The sequence below is a fragment of the Cavia porcellus genome, unplaced genomic scaffold, assembly GCF_034190915.1.
Source record: "Cavia porcellus strain 051 isolate PalLab524CR breed Dunkin Hartley unplaced genomic scaffold, mCavPor4.1 scaffold_1, whole genome shotgun sequence".
Classification (NCBI taxonomy): domain Eukaryota; kingdom Metazoa; phylum Chordata; class Mammalia; order Rodentia; family Caviidae; genus Cavia; species Cavia porcellus.
In genome coordinates, this window is record NW_026947484.1 from 229,851,291 (window position 1) to 229,877,746 (window position 26,456).

The following is a 26,456-nucleotide window of genomic DNA, read 5'->3' on the forward strand; positions in this document are numbered from 1 at the left end:
ATATACCACTTGGTCCAGTAGTCAGAAAACAGCCCCAAAGTGGAGATGTGTCCTTCATCAGAACACCTGGCAGGGCTGGCCAGGGTGGATGGGAAATTGCCCAGAGGTCTCTGTGAGGTGTGAATTAGAACTAAGGCAGAAGCTTCAAAGAAAGGGAAAAAGAATAAGGGAAAGCCTGGGATGCCACCTAAGGGGGGGCCGGAAGAGAAAATAGGGATGAGGCAATCCAGAGAGTGGGACAAGAAGATAGAGATGCAATCAGCCGGTGGGAAGAGGAGGGGACAGCAAAGGGGCTCAAAACACAGGAGGAGGCTGCCGAGAAAGGGTAGATGCTGAATCAGAGACCAAAGAAGAAGGAAAGCAGAAGGAGCAAGTACAACAGAGGGTGAGCAAAGGGTGGCCAACGGAACAAGAAAGAACCAGCCTGGCTGGGGGGCTGCTGGTCAAGCGGTTAGAGAGAGAGAGAGACAGAGACAGAGAGAGAGACAGAGAGACAGAGAGAGACAGAGACAGAGAGAGAGAGACAGAGAGAGAGACAGAGAGAGACAGAGAGAGACAGAGAGAGAGACAGAGACAGAGAGAGACAGAGAGAGACAGAGAGAGAGACAGAGACAGAGAGAGACAGAGAGAGACAGAGAGAGAGACAGAGACAGAGAGAGACAGAGAGACAGAGGCAGAGAGAGACAGAGAGAGAGACAGAGAGAGACAGAGAGAGACAGAGACAGAGAGAGAGACAGAGAGAGAGACAGAGAGACAGAGACAGAGAGAGAGACAGAGAGACAGAGAGACAGAGACAGAGAGAGACAGAGAGAGAGACAGAGAGAGAGACAGAGAGACAGAGACAGAGAGAGACAGAGAGAGAGACAGAGAGAGACAGAGACAGAGAGAGACAGAGAGAGAGACAGAGAGAGACAGAGAGAGACAGAGACAGAGAGACAGAGAGAGACAGAGAGACAGAGACAGAGAGAGACAGAGACAGAGAGAGAGACAGAGAGAGAGACAGAGAGAGAGACAGAGAGACAGAGACAGAGAGAGACAGAGAGAGAGACAGAGACAGAGAGAGACAGAGAGAGACAGAGACAGAGAGAGAGACAGACAGAGAGACAGAGAGACAGAGAGAGACAGAGACAGAGAGAGACAGAGAGAACTCAGCTCATAGACTGAGAGGTTGTCCCGCAGGGAAACCCCCAGACTTTAAGGAGTCTGGGCCAGCTCTCAGGCCTCCTGGGGTTGGAGAGGCGAGGTGGCCTGGGCAGCAACCGGTGCTGTCCCGATCCGTGCCCAGCGAACACGCCTCTCTGATAGAAGGTGCAGGCGCTGGACCCAGAGGGTGCTCAGAGAAACCCGGAGGAATTGAGGCTGCAAAGCGGCTGGTACCTGCGGGGTGAGGGTGGAAGAGGATCTGAGGGTGGGGAAGGAGCAGTGGGGCTCAGAGCAGAGGGAAAGGCGGGCTTTCAAGGCGTCCAGGCAGGACCCGGGTGGAAAGCAGGTGCCTGGTCTGGTGGGAGCTGAGGGAGGCGAGAACCCTTTGAGAACTGCAGGAGCTGGGGAAGTCCTAGCCTGGCACAGGCTGCTTGGCGATAGCGCTAACGGTGCGCGTCGGGGAGGAAGAACCACCCGGCCAACCGGTCCCAGCGTTGGATTACTTAGTCCCCGAAGTTACCCCATCTGAGGCCCATGGATAAAGAACAAGTCAACAAAGGGTAGCCTCGGAGAGAGGCGAGCGGAAAGCGGTGGACAGGGCAGCCTTGCGGGCGGAGGAAGAGACCACCGGACCCTGGTCACCGCGAAAGTCTTCGTCCTCCTGAGTCCTGGCTGCATTCTTGGAAGGCTTCGCTGTCCTACACAGCCAGGGACAGCCGCGCCCAGGTGGGAGGCACAATGAGGGGGCGGGAGCCCTGGCCAAATGGGGCGGACACCGGGTGGCGTCTCGGGCTCCATAAAGGGCCGTAAGGGCTGTGTCTTCTGCGCGGACTGCAGTCACCCGCGGCGAAGGAGGCACGATGCCAGTTCAGTGTCAGGAGAGTGCAGTACTGGCAGGTAGTGTCACTTTGATCACCATAGGGGCAATGACTCTGTGCTTCGCGGAGCCCTCGCCCTACGGGAAGTACAGCAAGAGGTCTGCGCCCGAGGCTAAGCGCCTGCCCGCCCGCGCCGCCTGGTTCCTGCAGGAGCTGCCTTCCTTCGCGGTACCAGTAGGGATCCTTGTCCAGGAGCCTGGCTTTGTCTTCGGACCTCCCCAAACTGTGCTTCTGGGGCTCTTCTGCGGACATTACTTCTACAGGTAGCGTTATCAAGCGGGTACCGTGAGCAGCGTCCTGCCCCAGCTCCTGGCGCTCAGGAGCTCAGCGCGCACGGTGGACATCGGGGGGCGGTGGGCAGTGCCAGGTGCGGGAGCTCAGGCGCTCAGGCGACAGCCAGGAGCACCTAGTGGGCTTGATGCCTGCTGGATGCTGGCGAACTGGGGAGTGTCCCAGAGACCGGCCCAGCGCTCCTCTTCGCGCCGCATCTGGCTGCGCCAGCGCCCCAGGCGAACCCGCCAAGCCGGGACGCTGGGATCACTTGAATGAGCAACAGGTCAGGGCTGCTCCCTGCAGCGAAGCGCGCTGTCTGCAGTTATCTGCTCATCCCACGCCTGCACGCCTTGTCTTGCTTTACTTTTCTCTTGCGGAGCTTGGCCAGGTTGATTCTGGGGTCTTGGGAGACTTTTAAGGGTCTGCACTTCTGGAAGAAAACTCTGCCAGAGATGTTAATCAGTTTAAGGAGGCCATGAAGAGTGAGGTGGGCAGAGCTCAGACCCGGGCTTCAGAGGTGGGAAGATGCTGTATACTATATACTATATCCCCCTGATTTAAACCAGAGCCCTGCTCTTAAGGTTTCCCCCCAAAGGGACTGAACTCATCACTAACTTAGCTATCCAGGTGCACTTGGACTTGAATTGTGAATCAAATTTAACAGAGAACACAGAGATTCTAGATGAAAAAGCCTCAGTTCAGCAGAACTTTGCCTTTCTAATCTGGAGGGAAAGACAGGGCAGACCAAGCAAGAGATATCAGGATTTGAAGAATGTGGGACCCCGACAAAGACTCACAGAGGAAGGGAACAATAGAGTGCTAAATTGCCTATCATACAGATCATGCATCTTATTTAGTCCTACTGTTAGGTTAAGAGGCATGTCTTTATTATGGCCACTTCACAAAGGAAGTGAGGCAAGGTAAGAATATGTGACTTAAGGAAGATAGGAAAGATAACACCCAGTAAGATTTACATCTCAGTCTGTGATTCTCTGGGGTTCAAGGCCTATCAGTCGCTTCAGCTAGGTAGACAACTCCATGCAAAACAGGAGCATCCTTGGGTAAAGACATAGTTAGCTTGGTTGTCAAACCAACTCAAGATACAAACAGAAGCTTTGCCTTATTCTGAGTGAATGATTCATAGGTTCAAAAGATCCATGATTACTTTGATTGGAAGTTAAAATAAATACTAATGCTTTTGGAAGGTGAAGGACTTCTTAAAAGAAATTGACACCTCATGCTGTGAAGGAGTGTCAGAGACCCAAATTTCAACCTCTGTTTCCATAGCTCCCTCCTAGCCGCTAGATTTTCTTCATTGGTGAAGACTTAGCAATTATCCCATAGTAACTAAATTCTCATTCTTTTAGAAAGGTAGGGATTGGCAGGCAGTGATGAAGTTTGCATCCTTCCAACAAATATTTACACAAAGTTTGTTTTGGACAAGGTTCCAGGGTATAGTTATCTGTTGCAGTTATCTGCAGACAATTCAAACTCCAAGAAGACCCAGAGGGACTGCCCTCATCTGAGAGTCCTTATGCTCTGAGAGCATGAGAGAGTCTCATACCGACAGTCTCATATGGACTGCACTAATATACTGTGACTTTTTATTGATAGAATCAGGAAACATAGATAAAGCATAAAGAAAAGATGTCTTTGCAGTAACTCATGTAGGCAACAGGAGAAAGGGAGGTCGAGGTAGTCTGTTACATAACTGACTTTAGGGCCAATCTAAGCAATGAATCAGAATGTGGAGAGGAGGAGGAGGACTAGAGAATTCATTCCTTAAGGCAGTGAGTTTTGATCCTACTTGGACCTGTAGCCCTGTAAGCTACCTTTTAATCTCTAACCATGCATTCCAAGAGGTTTTAGAGATATAGCTCCAAAAGTCCCTTAACTCTTCTCACACATATCTGTATCCATTGCCCCTACATATCCCATATTTTTAATACCTATAAAATTATAAGAAAAAGCCAAAGGGAAATTATTTTAATAGCTATAAAAATCCAGATGTGAAGGTTCAAAACCAGAAAACCAACTTTTGGGATTCACCAATAGGCAATATCATTGAGATGATCTAAAGGAATATTACCAGCTTCTAGTTGAAGTTTGTGTAACTGGACTTGTAGTCAGCACTGGACAGTGGAAATCTCTCCATTGAGATCAGCATGAAAAACGCCATGGAGGATTCACTGGATTTTGCCCCAAGTTTCAGAATGATTAAATGAAATTGAAGCAGTGCACATGGAATGGTAACCAACAACCACACACAGTTGAACCTACTGTGTGTTTAAAGAGCTTATTGATGTTTGCTGAGCCATTCAAAAGCTGCTTCAAGGGGGTCAAGTCTGCAAAGTTTCCTTATGGATGTAAGTTTGAGTTAAGAGCTCAGAAGTAACATTTTCAAAATAGCCGTATGTGCTTTGGCCATTTTGGATGGAATGAGTTGGGGCAACACCTGCTGTGACCAAAGTAGCTGTTTCTGCTATAAAGTCTGAAAACCAATTTTACCTGAGTTGTTCAACTGTTGAAGTAATTTGTTCAAGAGCAGAGCCTTTTACCCAGTTGCCTGGGATTATTGGGGAGCTAAGCTTTAATTCTTAGTCTAAGCACTGTAATGTGAGTAACATTTAATTGAGAAATATTATTACTGTTGACACCATGGAGTGAGCCATTTGGAATTTGTAAGCAAGATAATATAGAAAGCCCTAAAAGGTCAGCACTGAGGAGTGGACAAATTGTAAACGGTGAAAAAAGGTTCCTTTCTACTAAGGACCAAAATAGGTGAGCAGAAAGTAGAGATTGTGACATGATCAGAGGTATCATAACAATCCATGTGAGGTTATCTAAAGAATGATAGTTGTCATTTCTGACAATGCAAAGAATGGAGTAGCTAAATTCCGTAGATTTTTTAAAGGGGCCAGAAGAAACATGATTAAAGTCCAGCAAGCCGAGGATTTCGTAAGAGAGAGCTGCCACTCTAATTAAAACATAAACTATGATTTCAGGATGACTTGGACCATAACACTGTCAGATTATGGGGCCCCTCACTTTCTAGAGTTATGTTATAAGCAAGATCAACAATAGAGAGATTGGAGGATCACCATGAAGTCCACCACAAGTCTAGGTCATCTCCTATAGGCACCCACAGGGGAGAACATACAGGCATATTGCCTGGAGGATACAGAGGAACCTAGGATTCTGGCAGAATTAATGAGACCTTGATGATGGGCCCTTTCAGAACAGTGAGGACCTATGGAAATATGATTCTTATACCACTGAGACTGAGAGGGAATACAGTGGTTACTGGATGTGAAATTAATAATGATAGCTAGAAGGAAATCTTCAGCCAAAAAGTGTCATTCATGAAGTGGTAAAGGCCAGTCAGTAGAGTATTCAGAGTGGCCATAATTTTTATCATAATCCCCTGCAGGGTTTAGAGGGAGCAGTTAGGCTCTGTCAGTATAAGAGGCATCTTATGAGGAGAAGGAAGGCAGAGTCCCCCCTGCCCCCATGGCTAAAAACAGGAGGTGTAAGTATGTATGTCTAGTGTATTTTGCCACTTATTTTTGCATACAGTTAAACAGAAGCAGAATACAAAGGAATCCTTTTACCTTTGCCATCTTAGAGTTGGAGTTAGCTTGTGCTACTGTTATCAGAAAGAGGTTTTCTGGGGTAGGAGGAATTCTGGATTTTTAGAGTCTGGTCAGCCTTTGCGGGGAGCTATTTAATCTCTCTCCATCGAGGTCCTGAGAATTTGTTCCCCTCTTTTTGCTCCCCATCCCTGGAGGGGAAGCATCATTTCATGCATCTCAGGGATGGATTTACTTCTAACCTGGTAATAAAATACACATACCTGCTCTCCCAAGTAAGCAGCTGCAAAAGGCTCAGCCCTTGTGGGCTAGAGAAGCTCTATCCCTTGTGGAAATAAAGTATATTTTCACTGCTGTGAAGTCATCTGTGTCACAATTAATGCTTTATTTAATTATTCCTGTGGGTAAACACTCTTTATCACGATCCATCTCTTTTGTTTTAACAATTGAATTTTAAATAGTAGATCTTTGCCCCGGAGTGTGACCAGTACATTGAGAATAAAGGGCTGCCTTTGACGCCCTGGGCTGATGTAGGATAAAGGGCATCTGCTTTGGCATGGGGTTCTACAGCTGCCTAGACTTGTGTAGAGAAACCACAGAGAAATGAATATAAAGTCAAGTTTGCAAAAGATTCACTGTGAGTCACATCCATTTGCCAAATTTCATTGACTTTATTAAAAATCATATTTCATTGGTATATTTTCAATATACATATTGATCATGTGCCTCATAGAGAATTTGTACCTGTACATGATATAACGTGATTCTTTTTTTCTTACTCCCCTACTGTCCCTTCAACCCCACCTTTCCTCCTTTCTTACAAAAGATTTGTTTCCATTTATTCCCTTTTTCTCATTTGTTTTGCTTTTCTATCTCTTCTGTCCCCCGTCTTCCTCCTTCATTGACTTTTATTATTTTACTTTATTTTTAAGTGACTTTTAAACCATGGGGATTGACTCTTGCCTGAGTTGTAAATTTTACCAGTCATGGTTGTCTTAGAAGTTGGATCCCTGTCGAATGATAACAGATGACAATTATGAAGTTTTACAGAGAAAAATAGAGATCAAGGGCAACATAATATTTTAGCACAACAGTCATGATGACATTATTATAAGTATTAGGTTTTGCTAATATCCCTGAAAAACACTTAGGTGTTTGTCTTATATAGAATAACTTTTTAGCTAGTTACCATAATCTAATTCCAAAATATTAAATGACATAGGGAAACTTGTACCTATGCCATTGTACCTTGACCATACTCTGTTAGCAGAGTGACCTTTAACTAGAATGTATTTGTTTATAGGTGCATTTTATAGGTTGTTAACCTCTAAACTTTTAATTTCTACAGTGACATTACCTGGATTTCACAGTTCCTGGGTACCTTTAACCGTTATAATTATGTACCAATTACATAAATATGTGATGAAGCATGAAAAGATATTCATACCATGTGGCTGGCTCTGTCATGCTGGATGACCAGGCACATTTCATCACAAATAGCTAAAACTCAAGTAAGGAAAAGCCAGAAGTGTTATTCATAAGTCACCAGTGTGAGAAGGTTTTTTTTCCCCCCCTTCGGTTTTCTATGTTCGAAAGCCTGTCCATTTGAGAAACACAAATATGAAACTTAACATGCCATGAGATCAGCAATAGTTTGTATTGCAGCTATATGGAAATTTTTACATATATTTAGTTTCTACTCAAGACAAATTTTAGACTCCTTTAACTGGTTTTATCTGACATAATTATATCAATAAAAATCTTTATAGCTCTGATAAGTTTTGGAAACAGTGTCAATGGTTACAAATAGGCTTATTACCCAATATACAAGTGCATTTCAATTATATAATAAGGAAATATTTGCTTAATCAAAATCAATACATATAAGTCAACTTTAAATATCAGGGTCAATTTTAAACAGATGTCAACTTTTGATCATTTTATACATTTAAGAACTAAACATATATTGTATAAAACAAAGAACTTATTACTTTCTATTAATTTATTAAATTTATGTAGTTTTAACTTTATAAGCTTAGTTTTAAAGTTTGGATTCATAGCATAGCAGAAATATATATTATGTCACAAACTAAGACATAATTGTTTATTTATCAACCATAAACTGATTATTGAAAAAATTTTATAGGTTAACATTCAAGTAGTCTTTAACTCTTGGGTTTTTTTTTTTTTGTCTTTTTCATTTTTATCAGTACTGGGGATCGAACTCACGACCGCCTGCTTGCAAGGCAGGTGCTTATGCCACTGAGCTAAACCCCCAGCCCCTAGTCTTTAACTCTTAAAGCTCACATTTTCAGTAACTAAAAGCCTAGCAGTAAGAACACAAAAAACTTATTTTAGTAAAATATAGATTCTTTGCTTTTAAATTTAGCTTTATAAGTTTAACGAAGAGCATCTCAACATTTATAGAAAGCCGTATTATTTTAGACATAGAAAAGTTAACCTTTTTTATTTAAATGAGAAAAAAGATGCAGAAAAGAAAAACAAAAAACAAAAGACACAAACAATAACAACAAACCCAATACAGTAGCAGTATAGGTTTACAAAACAAGATTATAGGAATTTGACAATGGTTGTAATATTGCATATTGTTAACTTCAAAAGAGTTGCTTAGATTAACAAATATAGACATGTAAATTTGATTTAATCATATGAATATTGACTGTTCTTTTCCAATAACTAATACAGTTAGTAGTATAGTCGTTTTAGCTATAATATACACCCCCCCAAATTTATATTTTTTTCTTTTTCCCTTTCTTCCTTCCTCCTTTCCCCTATCCCAATTACTTTTCCTCTTTGAGCAGTTTCTTACCCTTACACAGCATTTATTGTAGTTTTTGGATCATATATACTTTTTAAGTTTCTTACACTAGAGAGACAATATGGCATTTATACATATGAGTCTGATTTATCTCACTTATGAGTGTGATCTCAATTTGCATCCACTTACTTATAAAAGTCTCTATGTAATCTTTCTTTACAGCGAGTAGTACTCCATTGTACAAAAATACCACATCTTTTTAATCCATTCTTTTATTGATGGGCACTTGGGTTGTTTCCAAGATTTGCTATTACCAATTGTGTTGGCATAAACATGGGTGCACATATATCACTGTGGTATGATGTTTTCAATTCTTCTGGGCAAATGCCCAGAAGTGGGATAGCTGGATCAAATGGAATCTATAGTCTGGCTTTTTGAGGAATCTCCACACATTTCTACAGTGACTGCACCATCCTACACTCCCAGCAACAGTGGAGAAGAGCTCTTTTTTTCCCTCCAGCCCCTCCAGCGTTTGTTATTGGTTGATTTCATGATCTTGGCCATTTATTTTTGGAGTGAGATGGAATCTCAGTGTTGTTTCAATTTGTATTTCCTGAATGACCATTGATGTTGAACATTTTTTCATGTATTTATTTGTCATTTGTATTTCTTCATCTGAGAAGTGTGTATTCATCTCAGATGTCCATTTTTGGATCAGGTCCTTGAATTTTGGGTGTCTAAGTTTTAAAAATTCTTTATATGTTTTAGATAGAAATCCTTTGTCTGAGGGACAGTTGGCTAAGAAATTTTCCCAATTCATGAGTTTTCTTTTCACTCTTTTGGAGATTTCTTTTGACACGGAAAAACTTTTTAATAAAATGAGATCCCAGTTGTTGATTCTTTGAAATACTTCCCAGCAGTGTGATGTTTGTTCATGAACTCTGCCTGCACCTACGTGTCACGATTTACATCGACTTTGTCTTCGTTCAGATTTAATGTTTCTGTTTTAGTGTTTAGATCTTTGATTAATTCTGCCTTTAGTTTAGTGCATGGTGATGAACATGGGTCTAGTTTTAGTGTTTGGCATGTAGAAAACCATTTTTTCCAGCACCACTTATTAAAGAGTTTATCTTTCTTCCAGTACGTGTTTGGCTCCTTTGTCAAAGATGAGGTGGCTGAGTGTGTTGGTAGTTGTATCTTCTAATATATTCCATTGATTTAAGGCCTATTTTTATTCTGGTACCATGCTGATTTTACCACAGTAGCTTTGTAGTATAATTTCAAGCTGAGGATTGTGGTGCTTCCTTCCTTCCCTATGTTTCCCAGAACTGCCTTTGCTATTCTAGTTCTCCTCTGGTTCCAGATGAATTTTATGGATGATTTCTCTAGATCTGTGAGGTATGATGCTTTGATTGGAATTGCATTAAATCTGTATAACAGTTTTGGGAGTATGGCCATTTTTACAATGTTGGTTCTGCCTAACCAAGAACAAGGGATATCTTTCCATTTTGTGATATCCTCTTCAACCCCCTTTTTAAGAGTGCTATAGTTTATCAGATTGCAGTAAGACCATCTATTCCAATTTTCTGTAGTTTTTTTTTTATCATGAATGGTTGCTAGACTTTGTCAAAAGCTTTTTCTGCATCTATGGAGATGGTCATGTGATTCTTGTTCTTGGCTCCTTTGATATGGTATATTACATTTATTGATTTGTATATGTTGAACCACCCTTGAATTCCTGGGATGAATACCACTTCATTATGGTATATAATCTTCTTGAAGACTTGTTGAATTGCCAGTATTTTGTGGAGGAATTTTGCATTTATGTCCATTAAAGACATTAGTCTATAATTTTCTTTTTTTGATTGAGTATTTCTCTGGTTATGGTAGTAGAATAATTCTTTTTGGGTTTTTTTTTTTTTTTTTTTTTTTGTCTTTTTCATTTTTATCGGTACCGGGGACCGAACTCACGACTGCCTGCTTGCAAGGCAGGTGCTTATGCCGCTGAGCTAAATCCCCAGCCCCTATAGTAGAATAATTCTTGCTTCCAGGACTAAATTAGGGAGACTTGCTTACCTTTCAATTTCACTGAAGAATTTGAGGAATGTTGGCATTAAGTCTTCCCTAAATTTCTTATAGAATTCAGTAGTGTATCCATCAAGACCTGGGCTTTTCTTTGTTGGTAAGATTCTAATTACATTTTCAGTTTCATTAATTGAAATTGTATTATTCAGCAGTTTTACATCTTCTTGATTCAGCTTTGGTAATTCATACATTTCTAGGAATCTGTCCATTTCTTCCTTGTTATCGAACGTATGAGAGTAAGGGTTTTTGAAGTAAGTTTTGATGATCTTCTATATTTCCACAAGGTCTGTAGTGATTTCACCCTTTTCATTTTTTATTGCATAGATTTGAGTTTTTTCCTTTCTCTTTTTGTTAAGGTTGGCTAAGGGTTTAACAATTTTATTTATTCTAAAGAACCAACTCTTTGATGCATTAATTCCTTGTATTGTTTTCCTGGTTTTAATTGAATTAATTTCTGTTCTGATCTTTAAAATTTCCTCCCTTCTTTGGGCCTTGGGCTTGACTTGGTCTTTTTTTTTCTAGAAGATTGAGGTGCAGCATTAGGTTGTTTGTTTGTGTTCATTCCATTTTCCAGATGTGGGAGTTTAGTGGTATAAAGTTCCCTCTGAGGATCACTTACATTGTGTCCTACAGGTTCCAGTAATTTGTATTTGCAGTTTCACTTGATTGCAGATATTAATTTCTTCTGTGACCCATTGGCTATTTATGAGAGTGTTATTTAATTTCTATGTGTTTATGAGGTTTTCATGGGTTTTTTTGTCATTAATTTCTAGTTTTATTGTGCTATGGTCAGATAATATGAATGGAATTATTTCAATTACTTTGCATTTGCTTAAGTATGTCATGTGGGCTAGTATATGATCTATTTTAGAGACTGACCCATGTGCTTCTGAGAAAAATATGTATCCTGATGTTGTGTGGAACACTTTGTACATATCTACTGGGTCCATTTGTTCACATGTTTTATTCAATTCTCTTATTTCTTTGCTAATTTTTTGCTTGGTGAACCTATGTTTTGTGACAATGAGGTGTTAAGGTCCCCTGTTATAACTGTATTATTGCTTATTTGATTTTTAATGTCTATTAAGATTTGTATTACATAGTTGGGTGCTTCCATGTTTGGTGCATATATATTTGTTATTGTGATCTCTTCCTCTTCAAGTTTTCTTTTAGTAAGTATGTAGTGACCTCTTTATCTCTTTTGGTCATTCTTGGCTTGAAGTTTACATTGTCTGCAAACAGATTAGCTACCTTGCTTTTTTCTGGGTTCTTGTTGCATGGAGGGTTGTTTTCCATTCTTTCACTTTTAGTATATGGATTTCCTTTTGAGTTAAAATGTGTTTCTTCTACACAGCATATTGTTGGATTTTGTTTCTTAATCACTCTGCCAGTCTGTTTCTTTTTATTGGTGAGTTGAGACCATTTACATTGATGGATATAATTGATACATCCTGACTTATCACTGTCATGCTATCTTTTTGTTGTTGATTTTCTGCTTTTTCTATTTAATTTCTTGCCTTGCTTAGTGGTTTCCTTCTGCTGTTGTTCTTGGGATTGCTGTTGTCTTTGTCTCTTTCTAGAGTGTGTTTCAGTATTCTTTGAACTGTTGGTTTGGTGGTCATGACTTTCTTCAGTTATTCTTTGTCATGGAAGTATATTATTTCTCCATCAATTTTCAAAGATATTTTTTCAGAGTATATCAATCTGGGTTGAAATTTGTTTTTTTTCAGGATTCTGAAATACTTCACTCCTAGCTCTTCATGACTTCAAGATTTGTGCTGAGAAATCTGCCATGATTTTGATAGGTTTTCATTCATATGTGATCTGTTTTCTCTGACAGCTTTTAATATTCTGTTATTGTGCTGAATTTCTGAGATCTTAATTATTATATGTCTGTGTGAAAATTTATTTTGGTTATGGCTCATTGGACTGTCTGTATGCCTTACTCATCTGAATATCAGGCTCTCTTCTCATGTTTGGAAAATTTTCTGCTATTCCTTCTGTTAATAGTCTTTGTATGTCATTTGTGTTGACCCCTGCTTTTTCATTGACACTTACCAATCTTATATTGTTTCTCTTTGCATCATCTTGCAGCTGTTGAATTGTTTCCTCTTTCCTTTTTATTTTTAAGAGACCTTTTCTTTTGTAATTGTAAGCTCCCATCCGGTCTTCAAGGTCTGAGTGTCTATTTTCAGCTTCATTCAAGTGGTTTTGCCAGCTTTCAATGGAATTTTTGATTTCCTGAATATCTCTTTCAATCTGTTTCATGGATTCTAATTGTCTTATATTGTTCATTCAAGGTTTCCATCATTTTCTTATGTTCCTTTATTTTTTATGTAGATCTTCTTTAGATACACACAGCATTTCTTTCATAATGTTTGTCATTTCATCTTTTACCTGAGAGATTATTTCTGATCTCATTTATTCTGTAGTTCATGGAGTTGTTTCTTTACTTCAGTTGATATCATTTCAGAAAGTTCAATTGTGTGATTTCCATTGTCTTCCAGCAGTGTCTTTTGGATTTGTTCTTGTTGGGCTGGAAGACTGAGACTGTATCTCACTCTTTTGTCATTTTCCTCTGGGACCCATGTGGCTGCCCAGGTACCCTCCTAATGGAATGCGGCACAGGGCAGAGCTCCAATCTTCTGATATCTCTTTGGCTAGCCACCCCCAAACTATGGCAGTGAAGACTCGTGCTTTGTGGCCTGTGATGCTGGCTGGGCATTACCCTGATGTACTGGCTGGGTTGCTCTGGGATGCTGAGCTGGACAGAACTCCATGCAGCTAGCAAGAGTGCACCCCTGGAGTGTGTCACAAGGACCTAGAACCTGGCTGAGTGGAGTTCAGAACTTCCACGACCCACGTGGCTAGCAGGGACCCATTCCCAGAGTATGAGACTGAGTCCTAGAGTCTGGCTAGGTGGAGTTCAGAACCTCCGTGATCCAGGTGGCTAGAAGGATGTACCCCTAGAGTGTGGTGCTGGAGTCTTGCACCTGGCTGGGTGAAGTTCAGAACCTCTGGGACCTCCATAGCTATGTAGATTGTGTCCCTAGAGTGTTTAGCTTCCAGGGCCTTATTTCTGGATGGGAGGAGTTTAAAGCCTTTGGATTGCTAGGTTAGCTGGAGTGTACTGCTGGCATATGGTACTGGGCCCTTGTTGTTGGCTGGGAGAGGTTTGGAGCCTGTGCGATCTGTATGTGGCTAGCTGGTTTGTACTCCTGAACTATGGATCTGGGGCCTTGTGGTCTGATGGGCAGAGCTAAAATTCTCCAAGTCCTGTCAGCTAGACTGGTAACTCCCTGATGGGTGGCTCTGGGCCTCTGGGCTGGGCTGGGCGTACCTGTGAGGCTGGCTATATCCCCCTGACAGTGTTGGGATGTTGGGCTGGAAAGAGCTTGGATCCTCCTTGCAGCTAGTGAGGATGCATCCCCAGTATGTGGTGCCAGGGCCTTATGTCTGGCTGGTTGGAGTTTACAATCTCAGGCCCCAGGTGGCTAGGTGGAGTGCCTTAACCTTTGATTATAGCTCCCCAAAACCCAGTTATTTTAGATGATCTATCATAACCGATACCACTCATTTAAAACTATATTTAAACATCATCTTTGACCAAGAAAAACTCTTCAAATTATGGTACACAGACAATAATAGGTATTACATTCATAAAGCTGAGTTTTGATATTATCTTAGTTACTTAAGAACCTGAATTTAAATATGTTACCAACTTTAAAGATGTTTTTATTCTTCCCAACTGATTAAAATTACCCTACTGTTAAGGTATACTAATGACAAGCATTTGAGATAATGTCTTGAGTGTTTATTTGTCTATTAGTCAAGTTAAATGGAACTTTTGGAGGACAATGTGTACTTAAAAGTTAACACACATATAACCTAAATCATATGTAAACTTTATGTTATTAAACTTTAAGGCTTTTGTTTCTGTGTAAGCCTTGAGCCTGTCAATCTTTATCTGGGAATGTTTTTATTTTTTTTGGTACTGAGGATCAAACTCATGACTGTGTGCTTGCAAGGTAGGTGCTTATGCCACTGAACTAAATCCCCAGCCCCATGGGAATGTTTTAAATGGGTTTGTCTACCCTGAAGACCTATACAGGTGGTCTTGGCACTCCTATGGAAAACCTATGGAACTCTCAAAAAGAACCAAAAAAAGATAAAAATGAAAATAAGTTGCTGAGCTCAAAAAATACTTTTCTTAAATGAAACAGTTGTAGGTCCTTTAATAAACACATATTAGACAGACAGACAAACATACACACACACAATACCATTGTTTTTGAGCCAGAGTGCACTCTCAGATATATTGGCCAATTTGAACTACAATAATTTTTTAATAGTTTTTAGGTTCATAGCTATAAACAAACTAGTCAGAATTTTTCTTATATGTCACCAATTGGCAGACATCTCCTGTAATGAGTCAGAAGGAAAAAGCCCTTTTAAATCTGTGAAAGCATAGACTTATTAAGAAGAGATTTAGGCTGATGGTTTATCTTTTCTAAATAGAACTGCTTCAGTTTAAAACCATTAATAAATTCATAAAGATCCCTAGGAATTTTTTTTTATCGATGAATATATACGTGCTATAAAAACCAGTTCACTTCCTGGAGCAGCATTATATTTTAATTTTTTTTATTTTTAAAAGAATTAAACCAAACAAAATAAAACAGAATAAAGGCAATCAATACAAAACAGTGAAAGCAATATAAGACTTCAAAACAAGATAATAGGAAATCAACAATGGCTACCATAATATATCTTGTTATCTTCAAAATAGCTGCCCATGCCATCAGATATAATACAATCAAGCCAAACCAAACAAAATAAAACCAATCAAAACAAAACAATGAAAAAAATATATGACTTTAAAATAAAATAATAGGGAATTAACAGTGGTTAACACCTTCCCTTTTTAGATGTTCCCTCCCTGCCTGGAGATTTAGCTCAGCGGTATAAGCGCCTGCCTTGCAAGCAGGCGGTCAGTCTGAGTTTGATCCCCGGTACTGATAAAAAGAAAAAAGACAGGAAAAAACAAAAAAAAAAAAAAAAAAAAAAAAAAAAAACAACACACACACACATGGGCCTGGAGATTTCTTTAACAAAACAAACAAACAAACAAAAAGATGTTTCCTCCCCTTTCACTTTCACAATATCCACTGTACATTTTAGATCCCACTAACTCCTTCAGCTTTTTTTTTTTAAGCTGGGGGGACAATGTGATGTTCACCAATGTGAGTCTGAACCATTTCACCCACAAGCATGATCACAAGTTGCAGCCATTTACCTACAAGAGCCTCATGATTGTCCTTCTTTATAGTTGAGTAGCATTCATTGAATAAAAATGCCATATCTTTCTTATCCATTCTGTGGTTTATGGGCAAGCTACTCATGCTTTTTTCTGATTCCCTGTCACATGGAGCATTGTTTTCTCTCTTTGACTTTCATTCTGTGGATTTCATTTTGAGTTAATGTGTTTCTTGTATATTGCACTGTGATGGACTTTGTTTCTTGATCCACTCTGCCTGTGTTTCTTTTTATTGGTGAATTGAGGCCATCTGCATCAACATGCACTGGCTCATCTCTGCGTGCTATTTTTCCACCATTGTCTCCCTACCTTTCCCTTCCATTCAATTGCCTGCCCCACTCAGTGATCCCACTGTGCTGCTGTTCCTGGGACTGGGATCATCTTTATCTGTCTCTAGAATAAGCTTCAACACTCTTTGTAGGGTTGGTCTTGTGGTCATGATTTCCTTCAGTTGTTCTTTGCCATGGAAGTTGTTCTCTACCATTAATTTTGAAAGATAGTTTTCAGGGTACATCAATCTGGGTTGAAAGTTGTTTTCTCTCATGACTTGAATTATTTCACTCCAAGTTCCTCTTGAGTTGATGGTTTGTGTTGAAAAGTCTGTCATGATTCTGATGCATTTCCTTTATAGGTGATCTGATTTTTTGTTTTCTAACAACCTTTAATATTGTGTTCTTGTGCTGGATTTCTGGCATCCTGATAATTATATGTCTGGGTATAGGTTTATTTTTGTTATGGCTAGTTGGAGTTCTGTCTTATTTATCTGAATGTCAGGTCCTTTCCCCATGCTTGGGAAGTTCTCTGCTGTTACTTCAGTCAATAGTCTCTTTATATGATTTGTGTTGACCTCTGATGTTTTGAAGACACCTATCATTCTTAAACTATTTTTCTTTGCATTGTCTTGCAGCCATTGAATTGTCATTTCCTGGTTCCTTGTTATTTTTAAGAGACCTTTTCTTTCACAATGGCTAGCTGCCATCCTGTCTTCAAGGTCTCAAAGCCTACCCTCAGTTTATTTCAAGCAGTTTTACCAGCATTCAATGGAGTTTTTTTTTTTTTATTTTCTCGATGTCTCTTTGAGTCTGTTTCATGCATTCTAGTTCCTCTCTCCATTGTTCATTGAAGGTTTCCCTCATCCTCCTGTGATCCTCTATTTAAAATCTGTGTCTTCTTTAGATATGCTCAGCCACACTTTTATTATGTTTATGATTTCTTTTTTTACCTGAGATATTGTTTCTGATCTGATTTCTTTTATCGCCTCATGAAGTAGTTTCTTTACTTCAGCTGCCATCATCCCAGAAATTTCAGGTGTACAACATCCACATTATTCCATGTCTAAGTCTCTTGGACTTGTTCTGTTTGCGCTGGGGGCCAGAGATTGCCTTTTGCTCCTTTATCTTGACATTCTTTGTGTTCTTATGGAAGAATGAGTTGTGGGGTCACAGGTGCTTCCCATCTTGGCTATTCATTCACAGTGTAGGAGATGCATCAGGAACCTGGGTTCCCCAGGAGGTAGTCAGGTGCTGGACAGGCTTCTCCAGACACTCATAGCTTCTCCAAGGTTGGCTGGCTGATTCTCCTGGCTACACTTGCTACCCATGAGAGGGTCCTGATGGTGGCCTGTCTGTGTGTATGGGAGCAGAGTTCATTTCTTCTCCCAATCTGCCCATTATGATTACCTGTGGGAGAATCCCAGTGATGACTTGCATGTGCATGGTGGCTGGGCTGGCTTGTTCTCCCCACCCATACTGATTCAGCATTCAATTTGTTCTTATTTTTTGTGTTTATTTTTATTTTAAAGGGAATGAAACAACAGCAAAACAAAATGGAACAGTGATAAGACAGTAGGAAATCTACAATATAGTTAGTACATTGCATAGTGTCCTTTAAATAGTTGCTCTGACTACTGGTTTTAGGCTGGCTCACAGGCAGGGGTTTAGGTTCCTTCCTGTTTCGCCCTATTCTGAACTCCATTTGGCTCAGACATGGGGGCTGAGCTGCCTTCTGATTCTACCTACTCCTGGGTCAGCACTCTAGAAAAGAGGAAGAAGTCAAAGGGGTTAATTTCCAGTTCCACCTAAGAATAGGCTGAGAAATCTGGACTAAAACATTTACATTTATTCTTCAAGAGTCTGACGGTCAAATCCAGACCAATTTTTAAGAATATGGCCCAGAAATAAGCGAAGGTCAGCTTCACACTCTGGAAAGGTTACAAAGGGGAGGTTTCAGGAATGCAGCAGCCACAGAAAAGAAAACTGCTCTGGAGCATGAGACCCAAATCCCAACCATCACAAAAGCAGAAATATAATCAAGATCAAAAGCTTTTCAGGGAAGATCTCAAGTCCTTAGCAAAACATGCTTCCAAAGACAAAAGCTACAATTGATTTCAACTGCAGTGTCAAGCAGAAAATTAAATTGCTAGTCAAAGAACATGAACTACAGCCTTTAAACTTTCTGAGGAAGAAATCGTAGGTCAGATTGGAGGTACTCCTTTAAGTTTTGTTGTTTTGAGTTCACATGTTTGGGCTTGAGCCTTTGTGAAAAATACTGATATCAGGGGTTCCTTTTTCTTGATAAGCTTGTCCTAGTGTATCATAACTACTGGTTGACTTTTGTGGTCTTTAGCTTTCTCTCCTTTATTGCCCTATTTTTCTTATTTTTATATTCTTTTCCTAATTTCTCCTATTGTCATTTTATTTTTCTATTTTTTCCTATTTTTCTTTTTAATTTCTATTTGTGGTAAAGCAAGTCCAATTGGCAAATGTATAATTTTAGAGTTCCCCCTGCCATCCCTCTTGGTCCCTTATGGGGCAGGAGGTGGGAAGAAGTTTTCAGAGGGAGTTGAGAGCAAAGAATGAAGAGGAGGAACAGGAAAAGAAGGAGAAGGAAGAGGAGGAGGAATCTTTTTAAGGGGAACTTTCTTTGTTTGAATACAGCAAATGGCATCCCAGCAAAGATGGCAGGCAGAAGGCGCACAGCTTGTACAGGACTTAGTGACTGTCTCAATGTTTGGCCCACAGGTTCCCCAGTCCTCCATTTACTGGCTGTCCTCCATCGACATTTTGCTCAAATAACTATTAATAATTTCATAAGTTGAGGTTTAGAAACTTTACATTCAGCTGTCTTTCAGAGACATCTTAAATGTTGCTTAAATTGTTTTTCTTCTTTGGATAAAGTTTGATTCATACCAGATGAAAGAAAGGAAAAGAGCATACAGAAGAACCACTCACTCAGCAGTTAGACAGTGTAAAGACCGCTGGGCTGATCAACCTAACCTGTGACCTCACCGAGATGTGTGAGGATGCCCCTTGGCTGTCTGTGCCCATTCTGGATGGACACTCAGACATGTCTTTGTTCCTTTTCCAGGCTTTGGGAAGTCAGTCCTCTGTGCCGAGTTTCACCACCTTATTCCTCACACGAGACACTGCTTTTCATAGTTCATGACTGTGGCAGAACAAAGGATGAAAGATTGCTTAGAGTCAATCTCCCATTCAAAGTCTCAGAAGGCCCAGAGGGACTTCCCTTAACCAAGAACCCTCAGCATGAGAGAATCTCATGAGGACAGCCCTGAAGCAAAGCTTCTGTGCCTTTTTATTGCTAGAACTTGGGGTCAAGGATAAAGAACAGAGAAAGAACATCTGAGTAGGGCTTAACGTAGGGAACAGAGAAAGGATAGGGGAAGATCAAAATGGTCTGTTACAGGACCGACCTTAGGGCCAATCTAGGTATCCAATCAGAAGACCAGGAGGAGAGGGCTAGAGCATTCCTTCCTTAACAGTGTCTTTTGATTCTTTTTGGATTTGTGTCCCGTAGGTTATCAGTTAATCTTGAACTATGAATTCCAGGATGTTTTAAGTGTATGGCTCCAAAAGTTTTTTTTTTAACTTTGCACATTTATCTCATACAAACCTCTAGCCAATGTGCCCACAGCTATCAAGTACTTCACTTTACTGAAATTTAGATAGTTTAGTTTCCACTGAAAGAAAGATGTTAAGTACAGTATGTCAGGTTAGTTTTTGATTTCACTGATTTTGTTATAGATACTTGACAGAAAAGAATGATTATATCAGTGACTTTTTTAAATCTGGAAATTAACTATTAGCATCATAAAAAATTTTTATGAGATCATTTTACTTTAAAGTATGAGTAATGTTTTCTGAAACATCTATGAACATAATTTTTAGACTTTCTTCTTAAATCATGAGACACTTTGTGCAATATATTATAAGTGAATTAAAAAAACCCCAAGAAGTAAGTTCTCATAAAACAAATATATACGTATGAAGAAATGGATACATTTCTTCAGGAAAAATTTTAAAATATTAGTAATGGACTTGGGAATTGATTGTCTGGGCAAAAATTGACCATAATTCTGAGTTACTTGTCCCTAAGGTACCAGGATGCAATGTTTGCCAACATTTGCCTTTTAAAAATTTCTTACTTAAGATTTCTGGATAGAATGTTGGATGTCTTATCATTAAGTGTTTCTTTGATGTTATATGTCTATTAATTCTGATACCGACCCATTATGTAGGCATTAGTATCACCTCCATTCTGCAGATTCAAAACAGGAGCAATAAAAGATTTAATAACTTGCCCAAAGTCACAGTGACTTGAGGAACCAGAGGTCAAGTTCATACAGTAACTGTTGTGATCAGAGTTCAGAGTCATGCACTTTTGATCCAAACTATTCACGTACACTTGTACACTTAGGTATTTGTGTGTATGATTAGACTAAATGAAGAAGCTGTGATATCCATTTTTGCATCTAAATTCTTTTCAGAAGGTAGTACTATTTTCTTAGTCAAGATTCCTAAAGGTAGTGGGGCTGAACTTGATGGTAAAGTACCTACTTAACATGTAGGAAGCCCCAGCTTTGGGCTCCATCACTAGTACCAAGAATAAAAGGAAAATATTCCTAGAAGTGGTTCAGAAGCTTTAAATATTCTTTTGGGCCTGAATTTGTCTCTGAATTGAGGCTTTGGGAGTCCAAGGAATAAAAATCAGGCTACCTTAGCCTCACCTTTTTTTGTGAGCTGCTGTGTCACAGAGGGTAATAGAGGAATAAAGTCCCAGAGGGATGAAGGACTCAGTCAGGCTTGACCTAGGTTCTTTCGCAAAATACCTGTGGGACTCTTCCATACAGCACTCTATCCCATGGGACAGATGTCAAAACTCATTGTGCTTTTCTTAATACAAGGATAACATACTATAATGCAACTTCTGCAAGTGGCAATGTTTTCTCTCATTTCTTTATGGATTCATCCCAGAGTATAGAAAAATGCTGATAAACAGTTAGTACTCACTAAAATTTGTTGACTGCATAAATGAATTCTCTTTGGAACAACAGTAGAAACAGAATTGTGGGAGGACTAACAGTTACTTAGGAAGCATTATTGCTGAGATTGCATGGTTAAGTCAACTCAGATCAGCCTCCTCTTTTTGGAGTCTATTGTTATAGATGTTTGGGTTATTTAGCCAGCCACACAAAAATGACTGCTGCCTAAGCATGTTGCCTAGTCCCATAGCCAAGTCACTTGAAATCAGAGTTATTTCACCTCTTGCTGACCTCCACTACAGCCACAGGATGGCTTTTTCCCCCTCAATTCCCTGTCAGCCTTAACTTTCTCAAGAAGTCTGAGTGTCATCTCAGACTGGCCATCACACCATTTCTATGTTTATGGTAGCTGATGTCTTAAAAGATGTAGATATGACCTTGATAACTGGTTGACAAAGAAACAGAAATACATTTTCCTCCAGAAAGTGACTGTATTATGAGAAGGTTCACAGTGGTGTAAAATACATTAGGATCTGTTCTGGTTCAGAGAGATCTTTACTGGGTATATCAGTCAATGCTTACTAGATTCAATGCAATGTATACAAATATACGAGAATGTGTAAGATCAGCTTACAGTGGGCACCCACAGAGTCAGGCGTGGAAGAGTGCAGAGGGTCTCTCTGCACACTGGAGGTCCACTGTGGTGCCCTGTGCGAGTCTGCATCAGGAGGTCAAAAGGTCTGGCATGAAACGCTGACAGTTCTGTGCTAGAGGCTGACGAGTCAGCACTGGAAGCCAGACCGCGTCTAAGGTGAATGTGAAGACTACAGGTCCTCCAAAGGAACAGAAACGAGCCTTCCTCCTTCCTTTCTGCTTTATTCAATTCAAGTGGCAAACCGATGGTTTGCTGTCACTCATACTTAAGGTGGGTCTTCTGACTTTGGTTGACTATACCAAACTGCCGTTGGAATTATAACAATGCAATTCAGTTGGGTATTTCTGACTCAAGTTGACACAATCGGTTAACTATCACAATGGGTTTTAGATAATGAAATATTTTCTAATTAGCCTAAATCAAGTGGTGGCTTCAGTAAGATGCCTTTTGCATTGTGGATCAATTCATTCTCCAGCAGCACAAATTTTACCTTATCCATCCAGCCTTAGGCATCACTGTCACTAAGAATCTGTACCCAAGTTCCTGCTTGTCATGGTTTTGTTTGGATCCCCCCCAAAGCCTCATGCAGTCAGGGGGATGGATTTTGGTGGTGTGAGTGCTGCACTCTTCCAGGGCCGTGTGTAGGAATATAATATAAGAGAGAGAAGGAGGTGTGATTTTCTGCTTTTGCCCTTTTGCTCTCGTCATTTCTGGAGTCTGCCACAGCTTCTATGAATGACATACCACCATACTCCGGAGCCAGCTGAGTGTGGACTGAAACAAGCTAAGTAAACCTTTATTTCCTTCATTTTTGGTGTCAAGTATTTTGTCTCAGATAGAAGAGAAAAGTAACCAAGACTCTGCTCTTCTATAAATGCTATTGTGATGTTTATTCTTTTTTTCCCCTTTTAAACAGTGAATATGGCTTTCCAAAGGTTCTTTACAACCTGGAGCATAATGATTTATTCAAAAGAAATTCAGTCCTTGTGTTTCCATCCTTCACATTTTACAAAAGCAAAGCACAAGAGGTTGAGCCAGTTAGGAGCAAAGTGGGGACTGGACCTTGAGGCTACTTCTGGGTCCTGCCAGTGTGTTCACTGTCTGTTAAGAGGTGCAGATATCTTAGGTATTCAAAAGTACCAAACCTAAGGAGACTTCTCATTGTCTGAGTATCACAATAAATAATATCTACTCTGAAAACAATAGACAAACATTTTTACAGATTAAGGAGAAAAGTCACATCAAGCAACATTCTTGTGGTCGTTTAGTTGTGTGTGAAGGACATTCCTGAGACACGATAAAGACTTACTAGAAGATTTTTAGAATGGAGATTAGCAAGCTTTTCATATATATAAAAAACCCAGTTCACTACTGTTTTAGACTTTGTAGCCAAGCCATATACGGTCTCTGTTGCAATAAGCTCACCTTGCTGTTGTAGCAGGAAACAGCTGCAAATATTATGTCAGCAAACAAGTGTGCTGTGTTCTAACAAAACTTTATTTACAAACTCAGATAGTGGACCCTGTGGGCCATAGTTTACAAACCTCTCCTTAGGAAAATTATGAATGGCATAACTTTACATTCAGTATCCTGATACTTTTAGAATACATTTCGATTTAGTTTTGTAGCAAAGCAGTACATTTTAGGCAACTTTTGCTACATTTGATTGGAGATTCAGTAATAAACATCATTTTGTAAGAATTTTTGTGTTCTAAATGCTTTCTTTAAACCCTTATGGGAAATAGGAGGAGTATTGGAGTTTTCATTTTAAATGAGATTACATCATAAGCACATCTGAAAAAATATATAGCTATGTTTGCTAATAATGTAAACAAACTTTGGCACTGTTGCTTGTGTCAGTCTTATGATGTAGTAGAAAGGATGCACTTCTTGCACATTTTAAATTTAACTTAAAGAACAAATAAATTGGGGAAACAGGGATCCATTGTGGAGAAATGGCACGTACCAAGATTACATGGGAAGGAAAAGAGAGTTGGGCTTGAAGCCAGGACTACATACGGACCTTTATGAGTTGCATATGCTTAGGCCTGCTGGGTCTTAAAGGAAGGGACCTCTGTCAGGAGTTGGGCAGAAATAATCCATCACTTGCTTGTGTCTGGCACTATTTCTGGTGTGAAATGTGGGTGGTGGCAGCATCCTCTCAAGAGTACCAGACAGGTGGGAAGATGTAAACTGTGTGAGAAAGGAGCCTGAAGGGAACACAGTCATCCCACTGATATATACTGATGGCCCTGGTGGCTGTCCATTTGTGCACGAGGCAGAGGGCAGATGGTGGGTGGGCTTTGAGAGGTCTCCCAGATGGCATCCCTCTGCCTTATCCAATGTCAGAACCAATTGAGAGATAGACCCAGGAATTAGCCAGCTAGAGACACATTACGATTCTTAGTACTGACAAAACTGGTTTGGAGAAAGTTATTTAGATTTTAGATCATGTGGGCCTTCTGACCCTGCACCTCAGAAATATTCAGCAACAACCACAGCTGGACCACTACTGGCCTCTCCCAGCGGTGTTTATTCTGAAAGGGTACAAGGGCTGACCATTCACTCCTTTGAGAGGTCTTGTTCTCAGATTCACCAATCAGGCAATTCACTTCCCCTTCCCTGAAGAGTGGTGGATAAGGGATAGTGGAAGGAACCACAAATTGTGGGGACCATTAAATGCTTTTTGTTGCTACACAGAGCATAAATTTTCCCTGCCTATTGATTTTTGCCCAAGCGTGGCAACTTGGGGCCCTTTCCAATCTGCTGCTGATCGCCTGGCTTGTACAGTGACAAGGACCTCAAAAGTCTAGAGTCAAGTTGTTAAAAAAGTTTTTGTCCTCAACCCAAGAGTCCTTAACGAGGCTCAGTTCAACCTAGGAGCTCTAAATTTTAAAAACCTCTGAACTGGGGCCAGCGGTGCAATTTGCCTTCCATTTAGTTATGGAAGGGGAAGAAGGAACAGAGAAGCCAATATTTATTGAGCTCTGGGCGTTCCAGGCATCGTGTTATGTGTTTTCCGTTGGTCATCGCATTTTGTCCTTGATTATTCGTGCAGTTTCACAAGAGCATTGATGGGAGTTAAGTGGGGTGAAGGTGGGAAGGCAAGGACTCGAGCTGGTCCTCAGAGGATGGTTTGTTTTCAGATTTGCAGGCGGGATTGTGATATCCTGTCAGGACAAGGGCCCGTCTGCAGATCTGTACTCCACCTCCTGAGTCTTGGAATATTTCACCACTTTTAATTCTACACATCTTCTGAATCTACGCCATGTTATCCAACTCTGTGGCCCAAGGCTTAAGTCAGGCTCTGACTACTTTCAAAATTGGTCTATTATATTTCTCCATGTTGGTGGGGTGATCTTCAGAGTCGCTCTGTAGACAACAGGAAATTTTTCCTTGACATGTTCCCCAGTTAACAACCACCTCGACATCCTTTTCTGCATACAGGCTGTTTCTCCCTCATTTTTTCTGCTGGCTTTCTTTTTAACAGCAGTGCATGATCTTACTTCTGTACTTCAAAACTTATGTACTCCTTGCCCACATCTCGGAGAGATACTCTGATGATACTAATGGATTTATTATTCCATTTATATAAATTTCTATGAAATTCAAATAATCAAAAGTGGCAAAAAGTACATTCGTGGTTTCCTGAGGACAGGGCAAGGACCAGAGATTGGAACCAAAAAGAAGATGAAGGATCTTGTGGTGGGATTGAATATGCTCACAGTTTTGATGTGCGGTGGCTTCATGAGTGTAAGTGGATATTGTGGGTTGTGACTGTAATCACAGCACTTTGGAAGGCTGGGGTTCTAGACAGACAGATCACAAATTTGAACCCGGCCTAAGCAATTTAGTAAGATTCTATCTCAAAGTGAAATTTAAAAAGGCCTGAGAATGTAGCTGATTGTGAAGGCGCTGGGTTTGAGCTCCAACACTGCCAAACAAGGAACCAAACATACAACAAAAACCAAAACCAAAAAAAACTTTGAAATTTCACCCTCAGAAACTTGTAATTAATTATACTCTGTAAAGATAAAAAATATTATAGGTATCTGTGGCCCTGTTAAAACTTTCTGTGAAACTAATCTAGCAATGTTTTAATAAAATGTGGGAAGGTACTGAATTTTTATTTTTTGTGGGAGGGGAAGGGGAAGTGCCCAGAAATGCAATGGAAGGGAAATACTCAAGGGAAATAATACAGAAGAAAGAAATATTATTATTACAGCATTATTTACAACTATGGGTGTATTTAGGTGTCTACAGCTGAGGACAAGTTGTAATCAACGTAATTAAATGTCACATACAGTTAAAGTGAATGAACTATATTTGTTTGGAACTGAATAAAATAATTTAGTTAAAAAGTAGCACATATGGGGGCTGGGGGTTTAGCTCAGTGGCATAAGCGTCTGCCTTGCAAGTGTGTGGTTGTGAGTTCGATCCCCAGTACCGATAAAAAGG

The 26,456-nt window shown here is 40.2% G+C and overlaps 1 protein-coding gene across 1 annotated transcript in view; it reads left to right on the plus strand.

The window, feature by feature from the left end:
* The first annotated feature begins 1,958 nt into the window (after window positions 1-1,958).
* Srd5a2 (steroid 5 alpha-reductase 2) overlaps window positions 1,959-26,456 on the plus strand; it is an 85,422-nt gene continuing 60,924 nt past the window's right edge. The window contains exon 1 of the mRNA XM_063230244.1: window positions 1,959-2,284. Coding sequence (XP_063086314.1) covers window positions 2,004-2,284 — 281 coding nt within the window. The 5' untranslated portion in view covers window positions 1,959-2,003. The remainder of the gene's footprint in view (window positions 2,285-26,456) is intronic.